The 17,908-nt window shown below is 41.6% G+C and overlaps 1 protein-coding gene across 3 annotated transcripts in view; it reads right to left on the bottom strand.

Moving 5' to 3' along the window:
* LIN52 (lin-52 DREAM MuvB core complex component) overlaps positions 1–17,908 on the bottom strand; it is a 118,219-nt gene that overhangs the window by 86,359 nt on the left and 13,952 nt on the right. For 2 of the 3 annotated variants that reach the window (XM_054447870.2, XM_054447874.2), the window contains exons 4-5: positions 17,431–17,497; positions 13,793–13,876 (exon numbers count right to left, since the gene is read on the bottom strand). In XM_054447870.2, coding sequence (XP_054303845.1) covers positions 13,793–13,876; positions 17,431–17,497 — 151 coding nt within the window. Of the gene's footprint in view, positions 1–9,264; positions 9,795–13,792; positions 13,877–17,430; positions 17,498–17,908 lie in introns of those variants that run through there. The other variant, XM_054447872.1, reaches the window with a different exon arrangement.

Raw genomic sequence — 17,908 nt, 5'->3', positions numbered from 1 at the left:
TTCTCCTGCCTCAGCATCCCGGGTAGCTGAGACTACAGGCGCCCGCCACCACGCCTGGCTAATTTTTGTATTTTTAGTAGAGGCGGGGTTTCACCATGTTGGCCAGGCTGGTCTCAAACTCCTGGCCTCATGTGATTACCCAACTCAGCCTTCCAAAGTGCTGGGATTACAGGCGTGAGCCACCGCACCTGGCCAGGTTTATTTTCAATGTTCCAGAAATTGCAAATATTACCACGCTCATTTCCCTTGCCTATAACAGACATCACTAATTGCCTTCTCCTCTGAATCTAGGCTCCCTCTCAAAATCCTTTTCAATTCAATGGTCCTAGGCAGGTCTTACTAAATAAAATGAAGCTTATCTGCCACTCCTGTAGCAATCTAATGCAATTGCCTCTTCTCCCCCATCCATATAGTTTTTTGTACTCTCATAGAGCTTTTCTCCTCTATATTTTTTAAAGAATCACTTACCTTAGTTGTCTTATCTTCCTTTCCTACTAGATTTTAATCTACAAGAGGGCAGTAATTATCTTCCTATCCCCTACATAGCCTTGTATGAAGTAGCAACCCAAACAGTTGCTGAACAGGACACTTCATTCTTTTGCTATTCAAAATGGCTAAATATTTGAAAGCTTTATTTTAAAACAATTAAATTTTTCTTGAAGGACTAATTAGTCCAATGTAGTTTCATCAACTTTAGCTAACATTCCTGTTTAATGTAATAGAGCATTGCCTGATACCACATGAAAACCAAGAGCCCAAGGATACAAGATAAGTCACTGGTAGGGGAAATTATTGAGACAAGAAAACTTAACCCATTTTTAGGGTCTTATATGCAGATATAAAAACTACTGAATTAACCACATTTTTAGAATTTTTTTCTACTAAGTGGGAGAATCGCTTGAACCGGAGGCAGAGGTTGCAGTGAGCCGAGATTGTGCTGCTACACTCCAGCCTGGGCGACAGAGGGAAACCCTGCCTCAAAAAAAAATTTAAAAAAAAAAAAAAGGAAATATGTAAAAAAAAGATGAAGAGATAAAAAAGAAAAACAAAAAGCTAAAAATAAAAATGAACAAGGTATCAACAAAGTTAGGCAAGTAGTCTGGCAAAAATCACAAGAAGAGGCCGGGCGCCGTGGCTCATACCTGTAATCTCAGAACTTTGGGAGGCCGAGGCGGGCAGATCACCTGAGTTCAGGAGTTCAAGACCAGCCTGACCAACATGGAGAAACCCCATCTCTACTAAAAATACAAAATTAGCCTGGCGTGGTGGCGCATGCCTGTAATCCCAGCTACTCGGGAGGCTGAGGCAGGAGAATAGCTCGAACCGGGGAGGCAGAGGTTGCGGTGAGCTGAGATCACACCATTGCACTGCAGCCTGGGCGACAAGAGCGAAACTCCATCTCAAAACAAAAAAAAAGAAAAAAAATCACAACAAGTTTTTACATAGATCAAAAATCCAGTTCAAGAGATGTGGGTAGTCTTTCTGTTAGTGGTACAGAAAGACTCATGCTGCCATCTAGAGGTTAAAGGCTAGATGATTTTTCTCCTCAGTCAAGGACTATTAATTTAGTTCTATGAGAGGTAGGACTTAATAGGCCAAATAAGGGAAGCCAGACAAATAATTCTGATGTCAGCCCACAAAAATTAATTAATTAATTAATTAATTAATTTAATTAAATACCCAGGGGCAGGGCATGGTGGCTCACACCTATAATCCCAGCGCTTTCGGAGGCTGAGGCGGGAGGATTGCTTGAGCCTAGGAGGATGTGGCCAGCCTGGGCAACACAGGGAGACCCCATCTCTACAAAATAAAAATAAAAATAAAAAAATCAGTCACGCATGGTGGCACTCTCCTGTGGTTCCAGCTACTCGAGAGGCTGGGCTGGGAGGATTGCTTGAACCTGGGAGGTCAAGGCTGCAGTAAGCTACGACTGCACCACCGCACTCTAGCCTGGGCAACAGAGACCCTGTCTCCAAAAAAACAAAAAGGTGTAAGAATCACAGTTATACTCTCCCTTCCCTCCTTTATATATTAAAATTACAAATCAAAAGAACTGTTTAGAATTTTATCTAGATGGGAAACAACTTCTAAATGTAAATGATCACTGTTTTGCAAATCACATGCCCAGAGGGTGGAGAAGTCTAGTATCACAGGCTAGTGCTGTGGAAACTTCTGCTTCTTGAAAGCAGAAGTTTTTCTTAGTTACTACCATCAAATAAAGTACCAAATAGTAAAGTTGTATAGACAACTTCATCAATGTAGATTAATGGGATAAAGTATTAAGTTTTGAATGGGGACATCTTTTTTTTTTTTTTTTTGAGACGGAGTGTCGCTCTGTCGCCCAGGCTGGAGTACAGTGGCGCGATCTCGGCTCATTGCAAGCTCCGCCTCCCGGGTTCACGCCATTCTCCTGCCTCAGCCTCCCAAGTAGCTGGGACTACAGGTGCCCACCACCACGCCCAGCTAACTTTTTTTTTTTTTTGGTAGAGATGGGGTTTCACTGTGTTAGCCAGGATGGTCTCAATCTTCTGACCTCGTGATCTGCCTGCCTTGGCCTCCCAAAGTGCTGGGATTGCAGGCGTGAGCCACCGTGCCTGGCCTCGTTTTTTTTTTTTTTTTTGAGATGGAGTCTCGCTCTGTCACCCAGGCTGGAGTGCAGTGGCATGATCTTGGCTCACTGCAACCTCTGCCTCCCGGGTTCAAGCGATTCTCCTGCCTCAGCCTCCCGAGTACCTGGGACTATGGGCGTGTGCCACCATGCCCAGCTAATTTTTGTATTTTTGTAGAGACAAGGTTTTACCATGTTGGCCAGGCTGGTCTCAAACTCCTGACCTCAGGTTATCTGCCCGCCTCAGCCTCCCAAAGTGCTGGGATTATAAGCGTGAGCCGCCACACTGGCCTTGATCTTTTTCTTTTAGAGATGGGGTCTTTCTTTTAGAGAATGGGGTCTTGGTTTTGTTGCCCAGGCTGGTTACAAACTCTTGGCTTCAAGCAATCATCCCCCCGTGGCATCCCTCTCAATCTTTTTACAATGAAATGTTGCTTTTAAAAAACAACAGTGATAAAATTTAGCCAAATAACGTCCCATTAAACTGCTACATGAACATACAGAATTATATGATTAATCAGCAGAAGCAACTACTTATATCAAAGTAAACTAAATTCCTCAAAGCTTTTTTAGAAAGTAATATATTCAGTGTCACCTTATTTACATTAAAGCACATCTACAAAAAACCCACCGCTAACACTGCGGGTTTCTCCCAAAGATCAGGAAAAGTCAAGGATGTCCACTCCTGCCACGTCTATTCAACACTGTACTGGAATTTCTAGCCAGGACAATTAGGAAAAGAATTAATTTAAAGGCAATCAGAATGGAAATGAAGAAGTAAAACTATCTCTATTTGCAAATGACAATTCTGCATATGGAAAATTATAAATAATCTACTAAAACATTATTAGAACTAAAGAAATAAGTTCAACGAAGTTGCAGAATACAGCATCAATATACAAAAATTAATTCTATTTCTCAATAGTAGCAATGAGCAAACTGAAAATGAAATTAAGACAACAATTCCATTTATAATAGCATCAAAAAGAATAAAGTACTTAGGAAAAAATTTAACAAATGAAGTATAATATTTATGCTTTGAAAACTGCAAAACATTGTTGATGTTGGAAAGCTCACACATCCCGATTTCAAAATTTACTACAAAGCTACAGTAAGCAAGAAAGTGAATTACTGGCATAAGGATAGAGATTACATCAATGGAATAGAATGAGAGTCTAGAAATAAACCTTCACATTTACGGCCAACTAATTTTTTTTGTTTTGAGACAGGGTCTCTCTCTGTAGCCCAGGCTGGAGTGCAGAGGTATGATCATGGTTCACTGAAGCCTCGACCTCCCAGGCTCAGCCTCCTGAGTAGGTGAGACTATGGGTGCACATCACCACCTATGGCTAATTTTTAATCTTTTTGTAGAGATGGAGTCTCACTTTGTTGCCCAGGCTTGTCTCAAACTCCTGGGCTCAAGCAATTCTCCCACCTTGGCCTCCCAAAGTGCTGGGATTACAGGTGTGAGCCACCATGCCTGGCTGCCAACTTATTTTTTACAAGAATGTCAAGACAATTCAATAGAAAAAGGATAGTCTTTTCAACAAATGATGCTAAGAAAACTGGATATCCACATGCGAAAGAATTAATTTACATCCCTATCTCACACCAAATATAAAAATTAACTCAAAATGAATCAAAGACCTAAATCTAAAAGATAAAACTATAAAACTCTTAAAAGAAAACACAGGCATAAGTTTTTGAGAACCTGGATTAGGCAATGGTTTATCAGGTAGGACACTAAAACACAAGCAACAACAAAATAGATAAATTGGATTTCATCAAAATTTAAAGCTTTGTGATTCAAAGGACACCATTAAGAAAGTAAAAAGACAACCCATAGAATGAGAGAAAACTTTTGCAAATCATATATCTGATAAGTGACTTGTTTCTAGAATATATAATGAAGTCTTACAATTCAATAATAAAAACACAAACAATACATTTACAAACAAGCAAAGGATCTGAATTGATAGTTCTCCAAAGAAGATATATAATAAGCACATGAAAACATGCTAAACACCATTATTACTAGACAAATGCAAATCCAAACCACAATGAGACACTACTTCATACCCTCTATGATGGACATGATAATAATTTAAAAAACAAAAAAACAAAAAATACAAATAACAAGTATTGGCAAGGGTGTGAGAAAACTGGTACCCTTATACACTGCTTCTGGGAATGCAAAATGGTTCAGCTAGTTTGGAAAACAGTCTGACAGTTCCTCAATAGATCAAATATAGAGTTACCACATGACCCAGAAATTCCACCTCTAGCTATAAACCTAAGAAAATGAAAACATGTTTACCCAAAATCTTGTGTGTTTTGGTTGAACCTGAATGTTCACAGCAGCATTATTTGAAGTAGCCAAGTCGTGAAAACAACTCAAATGCCCATCACCAGGTAGATAAATACAATGTGGAGTATCTATACAATGGAATATTATTCAGCCATAAAAAGAAAGAAAGCACTGATACATGCTACAGCATAATTGAACACTGAAAACATTATCTTAACAGAAAGAATCCAGTCACAAGAAACCACAAATTATATGATTTCATTTACATGAAATGTCCAGACAAGGCAAATCCATAGAGACATGAAGCCAGTAAGTAACAGCCTAGGTCTGGGGAGTTTGGGAAGTAATGGGGAGTGACTGCTAATGGGTACAAGGTTTTTCAGGTGACGAAAATGTTGTAAAATTGGTTGTGGTGGTGACTGCAAAATTCTGAATATACAGAAATCACTGAATTGCACACTATAAATAGGGCATTATAGACTATATGAATTACATCTCAATAAAGCCATTACAAAAAAAAAAAAGAGAAAAAAACCAAATGTATCAGGGTCCCAAGGTTTAGCCCTAGTTTCAAATGATATAATCCTCTGCTTTCCCAGTTTTCACATTTTATTTAAAAATATTTCAAAGATAGCTAGTAAGTAGGTCATTTGCATGACTACTAACTGGTCTGTGGTCTTCAGAGATGGGAAAAAAATCTATGGGCTATGGGCTGAAAAAGTAAAAATATGATTCTTATCTTAAAAAGTTACAATCAGTCCAAGGACTGAGACATGTACCAAAAATCTCCAAGAAGAATGGTAAAAGTACCTTACAAATCAAACAAACAAACTGCTCTAGGGGCAATTTGAGAGGCCAGAGAGAGCACTCACTTTCTAAATCAAGGATGAAAAGGGAAAGCTGATAGAAGGACAGCTTACTGAGAAAAAGGAATAGCATGAGTAGAACTAAGAAGATGGGGAAGTATTCCAGAAAGAGTGAGGGTAAAAACTGCTGAGAACTAGTATTCAATAGGATTCATGATAATGAATCTTAGGAATAAAGGAAGCAATGTACTATTGAAACTTACAGGTCTAAATTAGGATTATAAGCATGTAATGATAGTGATGGAGTAGGGTTCAAGTAGAAGATAAACCAAGCGATCATCAACAAGTTTCACACTGTATTTATTCTGTGCTGTTGACCGTCCACTGTCATAAGAGAAGACATTCCAGACATTATAAGACCTTCAAATATTACATCTCATCACTAAAACACCAACTACCCAGAAAAAGAACAATTTCCAGAAGCTTCAGACAGAGACAGTTCATGTGTTTTGGTAGGGGAGATGTAAGAAGGCTAGAGTAATCTGGCGAGGGCCAGAATGCAAAGGATTTTGAATGCCACACTAAGGGGCCTAAATTTTATCCTATGAGTAATGAAGTAGTACTAATGATTTATGAGCAAAAGACAAAGAGAAGAAAATATACTTCAAAAAATCAGGCGGGGCCGGGCGTGGTGGCTCACACCTGTAATCCCAGCACTTTGCAGGTGGGCAAATCACTTGAGGACGGAAGTTCGAGACCAGCCTGGCCAACATAGTGAAACCCCATCTCTACTAAAAATATTTTTAAAAAGCTGGGCATGGTGGTGCACACCTGTAATCTCAGCTACTTGGACGGCTGAAGCATAAGAATCACTTGAGCCTGGGAGGTGGAGGTTGCAGTGAGCCAAGACTGCACTACTGCATTCCAGCCTGGGAGACAAAGCAAGGCACTGCCTCAAAAAATAAATAAACAAATAAAAAATAAATCAGGCTGGGGTAGGCATGGTGGTTCATGTCTGTAATTTCAGCACTTTGGGAGGCCAAGGAGGGAGGACTGGTTGAGCCCAGGAGTTCAAGACCAGTCTGGGCAACATAGTGAGACCTCGCCTCTACAAAATACCAAAAAAATTAGCCAGATATGGTGGCACTGCCCCTGTAGTCCCAGCTACTTGGGAGGCTGAGGTGGGAGGATCCCTTGAGCCCAGGAGTTCGAGGCTGCAGTGAGCCATGACAAGGCCATGGCACTCCAGCCTGGATGAGAGACCTTGTCTGAAAAAAACAAACACAAAAACAATGCGGCAGCAGTAACAAGACAGACTGGAATGGGCTAGTTGAGAGGCAGAGGGACCAGCTAGAAGGTGACTGTAACATAGTTCTGAGAGGTGACAGCGTGCTGGCAGTCCTCACAGCCCTCGCTCGCTCTCGGCGCCTCCTCTGCCTGGGCTACCATTTTGGTGGCACTTGAGGAGTCCTTCAGCCCACCGCTGCACTGTGGGAGCCCCTTTCTGGGCTGGCCAAGGCCGGAGCCCACTCCCTCAGCTTGCAGGGAGGTGTGGAGGGAGAGGCGCGAGCGGGAACCGGGGTTGTGTGCGGCGCTTGCGGGCCAGCTGGAGTCCTGGGTGGGCGTGAGCTTGGCGGGCCCCACACTTGGAGCAGCCGGCCGGCCCTGCCGGCCCGGGCAATGAGGGACTTAGCACCCGGGCCAGCGGCTGCGGAGGGTATACTGGGTCCCCCAGCAGTGCCAGCCCACCGGCGCTGCACTCGATTTCTCGCCGGGCCTTAGCTGCCTTCCCGCGGGGCAGGCCTGGGGACTGCAGTCCGCCATGCCTAAGCCTTCCCCCCTCCCTGGGTTCCTGTGCAGCCCAAGCCTCCCCAACGAGCGCCGCCCCCTGCTCCACTGCGCCCAGTCCCATGGACCGCCCAAGGGCTGAGGAGTGCGAGCGCATGGCACAGGACTGGCAGGCAGCTCCACCTGCAGCCCCAGTGCGGCATCCACTAGGTGAAGCCAGCTGGGCTCCTGAGTCTGGTGAGGACGTGGAGGGTCTTTATATCTAGCTCAGGGATTGTAAACACACCAATCGGCACTCTGTATCTAGCTCAAGGTTTGTAAACACACCAATCAGCACCCTGTATTTAGCTCAAGGTTTGTGAGTGCACCAATCGACACTCTGTATCTAGCTGCTCTGGTGGGGCCTTGGAGAACCTTTATGTCTAGCTCAGGGATTGTAAACACACCAATCGGCACTCTGTATCTAGCTCAGGGATTGTAAACACACCAATCGGCACTCTGTGTCTAGCTCAGGGTTTGTAAACACACCAATAAGCACCCTGCGTTTAGCTCAGGGTTTGTGAATGCACCAATCCACACTCTGTAGCTAGCTGCTCTGGTGGGGCCTTGGAGAACCTTTATGTCTAGCTCAGGGATTGTAAACACACCAATTGGCACTCTGTATCTAGCTCAAAGTTTGTAAACACACCAATCAGCACCCTGTATTTAGCTCAGGGTTTGTGAATGCACCAATCCACACTCTGTAGCTAGCTGCTCTGGCGGGGCCTTGGAGAACCTTTATGTCTAGCTCAGGGATTGTAAACACACCAATCGGCACTCTGTATCTAGCTCAAGGTTTGTAAACACACCAATAAGCACCCTGTGTTTAGCTCAGGGTTTGTGAATGCACCAATCCACACTCTGTAGCTAGCTGCTCTGGTGGGGCCTTGGAGAACCTTTATGTCTAGCTCAGGGATTGTAAACACACCAATCGGCACTCTGTATCTAGCTCAAGGTTTGTAAACACACCAATAAGCACCCTGTGTTTAGCTCAGGGTTTGTGAATGCACCAATCGACACTCTATAGCTAGCTGCTCTGGTGGGGCCTTGGAGAACCTGTGTGTCGAAACTCTGTATCTAACTAATCTGATGGGGACATGGAGAACCTTTGTATCTAGCTCAGGGATTGTAAACACACAAATCAGCGCCCTGTCAAAACAGGCCACTTGGCTCTACCAAGTGGCAGGATTTGCGTGGGGCCGGATAAGAGAATAAAAGCAGGCTGCCCGAGCCAGCATTGGCAACCCGCTAGGGTCCCCTTCCACACTGTGGAAGCTTTGTTCTTTCGCTCTTTGCAATAAATCTTGCTACTGCTCACTCTTTGGGTCCACGCTGCTTTTATGAGCTGTAACACTCACCGTGAAGATCTGCAGCTTCACTCCTGAAGCCAGCGAGACCATGAGCCCACCGGGAGGAACGAACAACTCCAGACGCATTGCCTTAAGAGCTATAACACTCACCGCGAAGCTCTGCAGCTTCACTCCTGAGCCGGCGAGACTACGAACCCACCAGAAGGAAGAAACTCCGAACACATCCGAACATCAGAAGGAACAAACTCCAGACGCACCACCTTAAGAGCTGTAACACTCACCGTGAGGGTCTGCGGCTTCATTCTTGAAGTCAGTGAGACCAAGAACCCACCAATTCCGGACACAGTTCCAGTAAAAGAGGGAGGATTGAGCTCAGATGGAAATAATAGAAATGGAATTCTTTATATGCTAAGGCAGAGTTTTACTTTTTAAAATATTTCTATATATTTCAAGGGAATTTCATATAAATTAACTGCCCAAATCAAGCCAAGAGGCCTCAATCATCTGAGAGACTATAAATCCCTATAAGAAAAGTTATTGCATTCCAAAATTTGCACACCAAAAGGGTTATCTGAGGCATAATCATGTACCAATTCAAAGGGTAGCACTCATCTTCCAAAAGACACAACCTAGTTACTATCAGCCCTAGAAGGTTCATATAATTTTTATACTAACATTTAACAATGCTCTTGGGAAGTGACAAACAATCATGTTTTGAGGACAAATATTTTTTGCATTTTTTTTCTTTCCATCATCTTTATCAGTGCAGATATTTGCATAAAAACAGGATCACTGGTCCTTGGGGATTCATCAGTTGCTACTGCTTATTTTTCATCCATGTCATCCTCTCAATTAATGCAGGAAAGAGGATTTAGACATCGAAACATCAGATTAGGGTGTCAAGTAAAAGCCAACCCCTAGAGTAGATGAATAATCTGTAAGGACAAAAAAAAAAATCTTGTTTTTATGCAAATACACTACACACAATAAAACAAAGAGAGACCGTATGTAAGAAGTTCAATACACATCAATGTAATTGTTTCTAATTCTAAATTTTAAAACTATTTCATGTCAGCTAAATTCACGATGGTCCAGGAAAATGGCAATCAGTTGCAAAGCAATGCTATGGAAACTGAAATAACACCAAATTTTGAGCTAGAAGATAATTCTGAACAATCTCAGCTGTGCTCATGGGACTCATTTGGCAGAAACAAGCATTTCTCTTGTACAGTTTTGGTTTAGTGCTGAAGGTGGCTGAATTAAATGACTTCAAACCCCCACCCCCAAAGCCTTAAGTTTTTATAAATACAGTTAGCAGTAATAATGGCTTTAATTGTGTGGATTTAAAAAAATAACAAATGCCACACCAAGTTTTTGATTCCATTGAAAGCCATTAAAATAAACTTTACTGATGCTTAGGGAACAAACTCATTATTCTGAAAACTAATAAAGAAAGAAAAAGAATCATTTATCCCATCATGCCAGTAGAAGCAGCTTTCAAGGTAACCAAATAGTTGATAAGATACAGTCCTTTTTAGAAAAATTCTAGTCAATGAGAGAAATGACAGAATATTACTACCTTGCAACCTGTAATAAAACAGTAAATCTAGACTGTGATCAAAGCCTGCTACTCTAGGTATAAGACTGATGAAGAATATTACAATGAATAAATCTGATTGTCATAGTTCCACCTGCATTTTATTTCCCCATCATTTGTTAAACCTAGTCATTTGTTCTGTAGATTTTTCAAATTCTGGGTTTTGTTGATTACATTCCTGTGGTAGAGCTTAACATGTTCACCTATCCCTTTTTATTTCCTGATAGTTAGATCTAGAAACCAGCAACTATTAATCTTAGTATCACAAAAAGAAAGACCAGCACACATAATGTACCCAACACCAACTGTGAAATATTCTTGCCAAAATTAAAAAAAAAAAAAAAATCAAGCCTGTATCTGTGCAAGCTTCTAGATCTAACAATCAGCACATAAAAAAGGGATAGGTGAACATGTTAAGCTCTACCACAGGGATGTAATCAACAAAACCCAGATTTTGAAAAATCTACAGAACAAATGACTAGGTTTAACAAATGACAAGGGGAAATAAAATGCAGGTAGAAGTATGACAGGCTAAAAAAGATTTCAGAGACATATCAAATACAGTATATGAACCTTATTTAGATCTGGACTCAAACAAATGAACTGTATGAAGACATTTATGAGTCAACTAGAGAAATCTAAACCCTGATTGGCTATTTGATATTTAACAAGTTTGTTAAAAAAATTTTAGTTATAATAATGAAACTATTGTTATATTTTTAAAAAATAACAGCAGCCAGCCGGGCGCAGTGGCTCACTCCTGTAATCCTGGCACTTTGGGAGGCCAAGGCAGGTGGATCACGAGGTCAGGAGATTGAGACCATCCTGGCCAACATGGTGAAACCCCGTCTCTACTAAAAATACAAAAATTAGCCAGGCATGGTGGCATGAGCCTGTAATCTCAGCTACTTGGGAGGCTGAGGCAGGAGAATCGCTTGAACCCAGGAGGCGGAGGTTGCAGTGAGCCGAGATCACGCCACTGCACTCCAATCTCCAACCTGGCGACAGAGCGAGACTCCGTCTCAAAAACAAACAAACAAACAAAAAGCCAGGCACAGTTGTATGTGCCTGTAGTCTCAGCTACTCAGAAGGCTGAGGTGGGATGATTGCTTGAGCCCAGGAACTCAAGTCCAGCCTAGGCAACATAGAAAAACTCAGTCTCTTAAAAAAAAAAAAAAACTGGCCAGGCCCAGTGGCTCACGCCTGTAATCTCAGCACTTTGGGAGGCAGAGTTGGGCAGATCACCTGAGGTCAGGAGTTCGAGACCAGCCTGACCAACACGGAGAAACCCCATCTCTACTAAAAATACAAAATTAGCTGGGCCTGGTGGCACATGCCTGTAATCCCAGCTACTCAGGAGGCTGAGGCAGGAGAATCGCTTGAACCTGGGAGGTAGAGGTTGCGGTGAGCCAAGATCATGCCATTGCACTCCAGCCTGGGCAACAAGAGCAAAACTCCATCTCAAAAAAAAAAAAAAAAAAATTCTTACATTTTGTGCCAGTGTTCCTGAAGAGAAAGAAAAAAAAAACAATAGGCCAGGCGTGGTGGCTCATGCCTGTAATCTCAGCACTTTGGGAGGCCAAGGTGGGCATATTGTTTGAGGTAAGGAGTTTGAGACCAGCCTGGCCACCAGGGTGAAACCCCATCTCTACTAAAAATACAAAAATTGGTCAGACATCGTGGTGCATGCCTGTAGTCCCAGCTACTCAGGAGGCTGAGGGAGGAAAATCACTTGAACCCAGGAGATGGAGGTTGCCGTGAGCCGAGATCGCGCCACTGAACTCCAGCCTGGGCCACAGAGTAAGACTCTGTCTCAAAACAAAACAAAACAAAACAGCAAAAGAAAGTAAGAGTCCTTGTCTTCTGGAAACACATACAAAGTTACTCGGCAATGGGGTAATATGATGCCTGGAATTTGCTTTAAAGTAGCTACAGGAAATTGTTATAAGTAAAACAAGATTGGCTATATGTTGATTATTGAAGCTGGGCCATGGGTCATTATTCCATTCACTCTACTTTGGTATAAATAGTAAAAAGCAGGAAAAAATACTTCATTACCTTTCTCAGTAGGAAAGCAGAAAAAGAGAAACTAATTAGAGGAACCATAATTTCAGCTATAACTATAGATAATACTACTGACAAATCTATTTGGTAATATAGCATCTTCTTGATATAACAAGCATAACATTTACTTCATTGAAAAACACTGACACAAAGAGATAAAGCCTTGATCACAATGATCATTACAGCATTTATTATCCAAAGCTAGAAACAAAATCAAGCAACAAAATCGACTATAAAGTCTCACATTCATGAATTTACTAATCACAAATTTGCCTTTTCATTATAAATCAAGGAGGTCCATGACATACATGGTAACTAGTAATTTTGCCAAGGTATAAACTTTAATCATAAGAATAAATTACCAGTATATACAGAAGAGTTAGGTACTAATGAGTGAACTTCGCAGAGCAGCTAACAACCATATCTTGAAGCAGTTTGTTGTTCTCTATTTTTGATTCCATAACCAATTCAAAAATGTTTTCTTGGTAAAAGAAAGCCAACAGCTGATGACAGTAATAGAAATAAAGGAAGGATAAAGAGGTCTGAGGAAGTGACGACTATCAGTTGAAAATTAGAAATTTTAAATTAATTTTCTTGTTTTTGAGACACAGTCTCACTCTGTCGCCCAGGCTGGAGTGCAATGGCATGATCTTGGCTCACTGCAACCTCCGCCTCCCAGGTTCAAGTGATTCTCGATTCTCAGCCTCCCAAGTAGCTGGGATTACAGGCATGAGCCACTGTGGCCAGCCCTAAATTTATTTGTAAAGTAAAATGCTGGTTGGGCGCGGTGGTTCATGCCTATAATCCCGGCACTTTGGAAGGCTGAGGCAGGAGGATCACTTAAACCCAAGAGTTCAAGACCAACCTGGGCAATATAGTGAGACTCTGTCTCTACAAAAAAATTTTTTAATTACCCAGGCATAGTGGTACATGCTTGTGGTCCCAGCTACTTCAGAGGCTAAGGTGGGAGGATCGCTTGAGCCCAGGAGTTGAAGATCAGCCTAGGCAACATAGTAAGACTCTGCCTATTTAAAAATGAGATAATAACCTGAAGGGATTTCAATATACTTTTAGTATATTGAAAAATCATTTGTTACCTAGTAAATCCAGTAATTATTCCACCACACTCCACCATAAAAAGTCAATGAATTAGACTGACTTCTTACCTTCAGAATGCTTCTCTTTTCCCTAATATACTTTCTGAATTATAACTGGAGCTCAGGGTGGAATACACAGCATGTAACCCTGAACAAATGCGATCGGGGTACTCACACTCATCCAGCCCCAGCTGATAGGCTAGGTTCTGTAGGCCTCGAACCTTCTCCATCAAATTAGCCGTGGTGAGACTCCCCAGTTCTGAAACAGAATCATTTATTTCAGCATTTCTTTCCACTCTTCTCTAGTAGCAACTTACTTGGGTTGGGAACTCTTGTTATACAAGTTTTCAAGCTTAATTACCACTGAGTAAGTAGAAAATGGATCCGTAACTCCTCCCCCAATCTTACACACACACACACACACACACACACACACACATACACACACCAGGGAATTTTCCCACTACTGCAAAATTCCTCAGATAAGCTTACCCACTTAATAAGAAAAGAACTAGCATAAAAATTAGCCAGGCATGGTAGCACATGCCTTCAGTCCCAGCTGCTTGGGGGGCTAAGGCAAGAGGATCACTTGAGCCCAGGAGTTCAAGACCAGCCTGGGCAATGATACCTCACCTGTATAAAAATAATACAAAAATTCAGCCAGGCGTGGTGGCTCACACCTGTAATCCTAGCACTTTGGAAGGCCAAGGCGGGCAGATCACCTGAGGTCAGGGGTTCGAGACCAGCCTGGCCAACCTGGCGAAACCCTGTCTCTACTAAAAATATAACGATTAGCTGGGTGTGGTGGCGGGCGCCTGTAGTCCCAGCTACTCAGAAGGCTGAAACAGGAGAATCACTTGAACCCAGGAGGCAAAGGCTGCAGACAGCTGAGATTGTACCACTGCACTCCAGCCTAGACAACAAAGTGAGATTCCGTCTCAAAAAAATAAAAATAAATAAAATAAAATTAGCTGGGTATGGTGGTGTATGCCTGTAGTCCCAGCTACTCAGGAGGCTGGGATGGGAGGATCACCAGGAGGTCCAGGCTGCAGTGAGCCATGATGGCACCACTGCACTACAGTCTAGGTGACAGAGAGACCTTTTCTCAAATAAAAAAAAAGAAAAAAATAATAAAGTAACAAATTAAGTGTTTCATCCTCAGGAAACATTATTTATAACATTCGTTTGGAATACATCATTAAAATGTAAAACCTTGTCTTTTGATAGCATTAAGAAAGCCTTGAAGACAGATCTGATCTGACAAAATGGACACTGTCCCCACTGTTAATTGTAAGTCCACATTATTTTGACTTATAATAAAGTGGCAACAAAACACTTACTATTCCCCATTTCCCTAAGTTTAGAAAACAAAGACTAAATAAAAATCTAAACTTTCCCTTCAAATCAAATTCCTATAAAAATCTTTAAGTTTACTAAGTAAAAAGATAGCATACTGTTGGAGGTTAGGAGCAAATGGAGTTGGTTAGGTCAGATCTCTTTCACCATCACAGTTACAATTCTGCAATGGTGGTTTCACTATTGGGTGTTTCTGTGCTTGAGATATTTTGCAGGCCTTGCATTTGATGGATCAGTTGGTACCACCCAGATCAATAAACTGGTTCATCTGATCTTGTGGCCACCACCCAGGAACTGACTCAGTGCAAGAGGACAGCTTTGACTCCCTGTGATTTCATCTCCAGCCCAATCAATCAGCACTGGCAACTCACTGTCCCCTCAACCCACCAAATTATGCTTAAAAACTCTGATCCCCAAATTCTCAGGGAGACTGAGTAATAAAAAAAACTCCAGTCTCTTGCACACACATACACACACACACACACACACACACACAAAGACAATACTTAAAAATGTTCTTTCCTGAATTTTTATTTAAATAGCACCCAATTCCTTTTAGGTTTAAGACACAGGTCAGTTTGCATAGAATATAATGCTATGATCCCTCACTAAAAATTTAAAGTTGCCTTAAGAAATACATGCTGATGAGATATTATATAAATGTCTGTTTGAAACATTAGAAGAATGAACCTGAGATGCCCTTGAGACTTAATTTTTCCATGGCGGGAGGAGGGAATCTGCATTTAAGCATTTCATGAAGAACAATGAATTACTTCTAAAATCAAACAAAGGTTTTTTTTTTAATCTCATTTATCATGCCACAGTCATTATCTATACCTAGCATAAGTAGACTTTCTTGTTATGTTCAGCTGTTTAAATACCTCAAGAATCCCAGGTTTTTACCTTAATTTCAGTCTATTACTTCACAATCATCATGAATCTTATCACCAGAAGGATGATAAAATAAATAAAGTAGGGCAAAATCATGGAAAATTAATGTTTTTTAATTTAAATTTCCACTTTGTGATTGAGTTTCAAATCATTTATCAAACAACAATATTCACTACTTATAGTATTCTTTATAGAAGAAATTGATGGGATAAAAAAATAAAAAATAGGTCTTAACCCACTAAGAGGTTGTCATTTAACAGTACTGACAATATATGGCAGTAAATTCTAAATAAGGCACTTGTGTTATAATGGAAAGAGGCTAGACTTAAAAAAGCAGAGTTTACGTGGGACGCGGTGGCTCACGCCTGTAATCCCAGCACTCTGGGAGGCCGAGGTGGGTGGATCACTGGAGGTCAGGAGTTTGAGACCAGCCTGGCCAACATGGTGAAACCCCATCTCTACTAAAACTACAAAAATTAGCTGGACGTGGTGGGGGGTGCCTGTAGTTCCAGCTTCTTAGGAAGCTGAGGCAGGAGAATCGCTTGAACCCGGGAGGTGGAGGTTGCAGTGAGCCGAGATCGCACCACTGCACTCCAGCCTGGGTGATAAGAGCGAGACTCCGTCTGGGGAAAAAAAAAAAAAAAAAATCAGAGTTAAAATTTTTTAACTTTTTTTTTTTTTTTTTGAGTTAGAGTCTTGCTCTGTCAGCCAGGCTGGAGTGCAGTGGAACTATTGCTCGCCACAACCTCCACCTTCTAGGTTCAAGTGATTCTCCTGCCTCAGCCTCCAGAGTAGCTGGGATTACAGGAGCTTGCCACCATGCCTGGTTGATTTTTGTATTTGTAGTAGAGACGTGGTTTCGTCTCTACTTATGCTAGGTATAGATAATGACTGTGGCATGATAAATGAGATTTAAAAAAAACCACCTTTGTTTGATTTTAGAAGTAATTCATTGTTCTTCATGAAATGCTTAAATGCAGATTCCCTCCTCCCACCATGGAAAAATTAAGTCTCAAGGGCATCTCAGGTTCATTCTTCTAATGTTTCAAACAGACATTTATATAATATCTCATCAGCATGTATTTCTCATGTTGGTCAGTCTGGTCTCAAACTCCTGACCTCAGGTGATCCGCCCGCCTCGGCCTCCCAAAGTGCTGAGATTACAGGCATGGGCCATGCCTAGCCAAATTTTAACTCATTCTACCTTGGTTAACTCATGAATTTTGAATATCATCATACCCAACTCACAGGACCTTTATGGGAATTAAATGAAAAAATTTATGTTAGAGCTATTCGTTAACTGTATTATACAAAATCAAGTTCACATTAGAAGAATTCAGCAGCAGCAGCAGCAGAATTCACTATGACTGAGTCTTGAATTGGCAGGATTTCTACACATGGAAAAGGTAGAGAAGGGCATTGCAGACATGAAAAACTACAAATAAGGAGGTTTAAATGAGAAGTCTGAAGCCAAAAATACTTGGAAGGAAACAGAAAAAAAAATAGAGAGGTGGTTTATGGAAAAACATAAATATCCAGTTAAAAGTGGTAACTAGCATCACTTACCTTTCAACATGTCGATGTCATCCCGTTCTATCTCAGCCATCCATTTGGGTGGAGAACTAGTAATAGGCTGTCAAAAAATAATATATCCATTCAGACAGATAAAAAGTGCGAGGAGACCCTATTATTCTTATAAGAAATGTAGCCTGGGCCAGATGCGGTGGCTGCCAAGGTGGGCGGATTACTTGAGGTCAGGAGTCAGGAGTTCCAGACCCACCTGGCCAACATAGGGAAACCCTATCTCTACCAAAAATACAAAAAAAATTAGCCAGGTGTGATGGCACACACCTGTAATCTCAGCTACTTGGGAGGGTGAGGCACGAGAATTGCTTGAACCTCTTGAATGTGGGAGGCAGAGGTTGCAGTGAACCAAGATTGTGCCACTGTACTCCAGCCTGGGTAAGAGTATTACTCTGTCTCAAAAAAAAAAAAGAAAAGAAAAAGAAAAAATGCACCTTATCACATAGCCTTCAGGTTGTTT

The sequence above is a fragment of the Pongo pygmaeus genome, chromosome 15, assembly GCF_028885625.2.
Source record: "Pongo pygmaeus isolate AG05252 chromosome 15, NHGRI_mPonPyg2-v2.0_pri, whole genome shotgun sequence".
In the NCBI taxonomy this organism is placed as follows: domain Eukaryota; kingdom Metazoa; phylum Chordata; class Mammalia; order Primates; family Hominidae; genus Pongo; species Pongo pygmaeus.
This window is presented reverse-complemented; position numbering and strand designations above follow the sequence as displayed.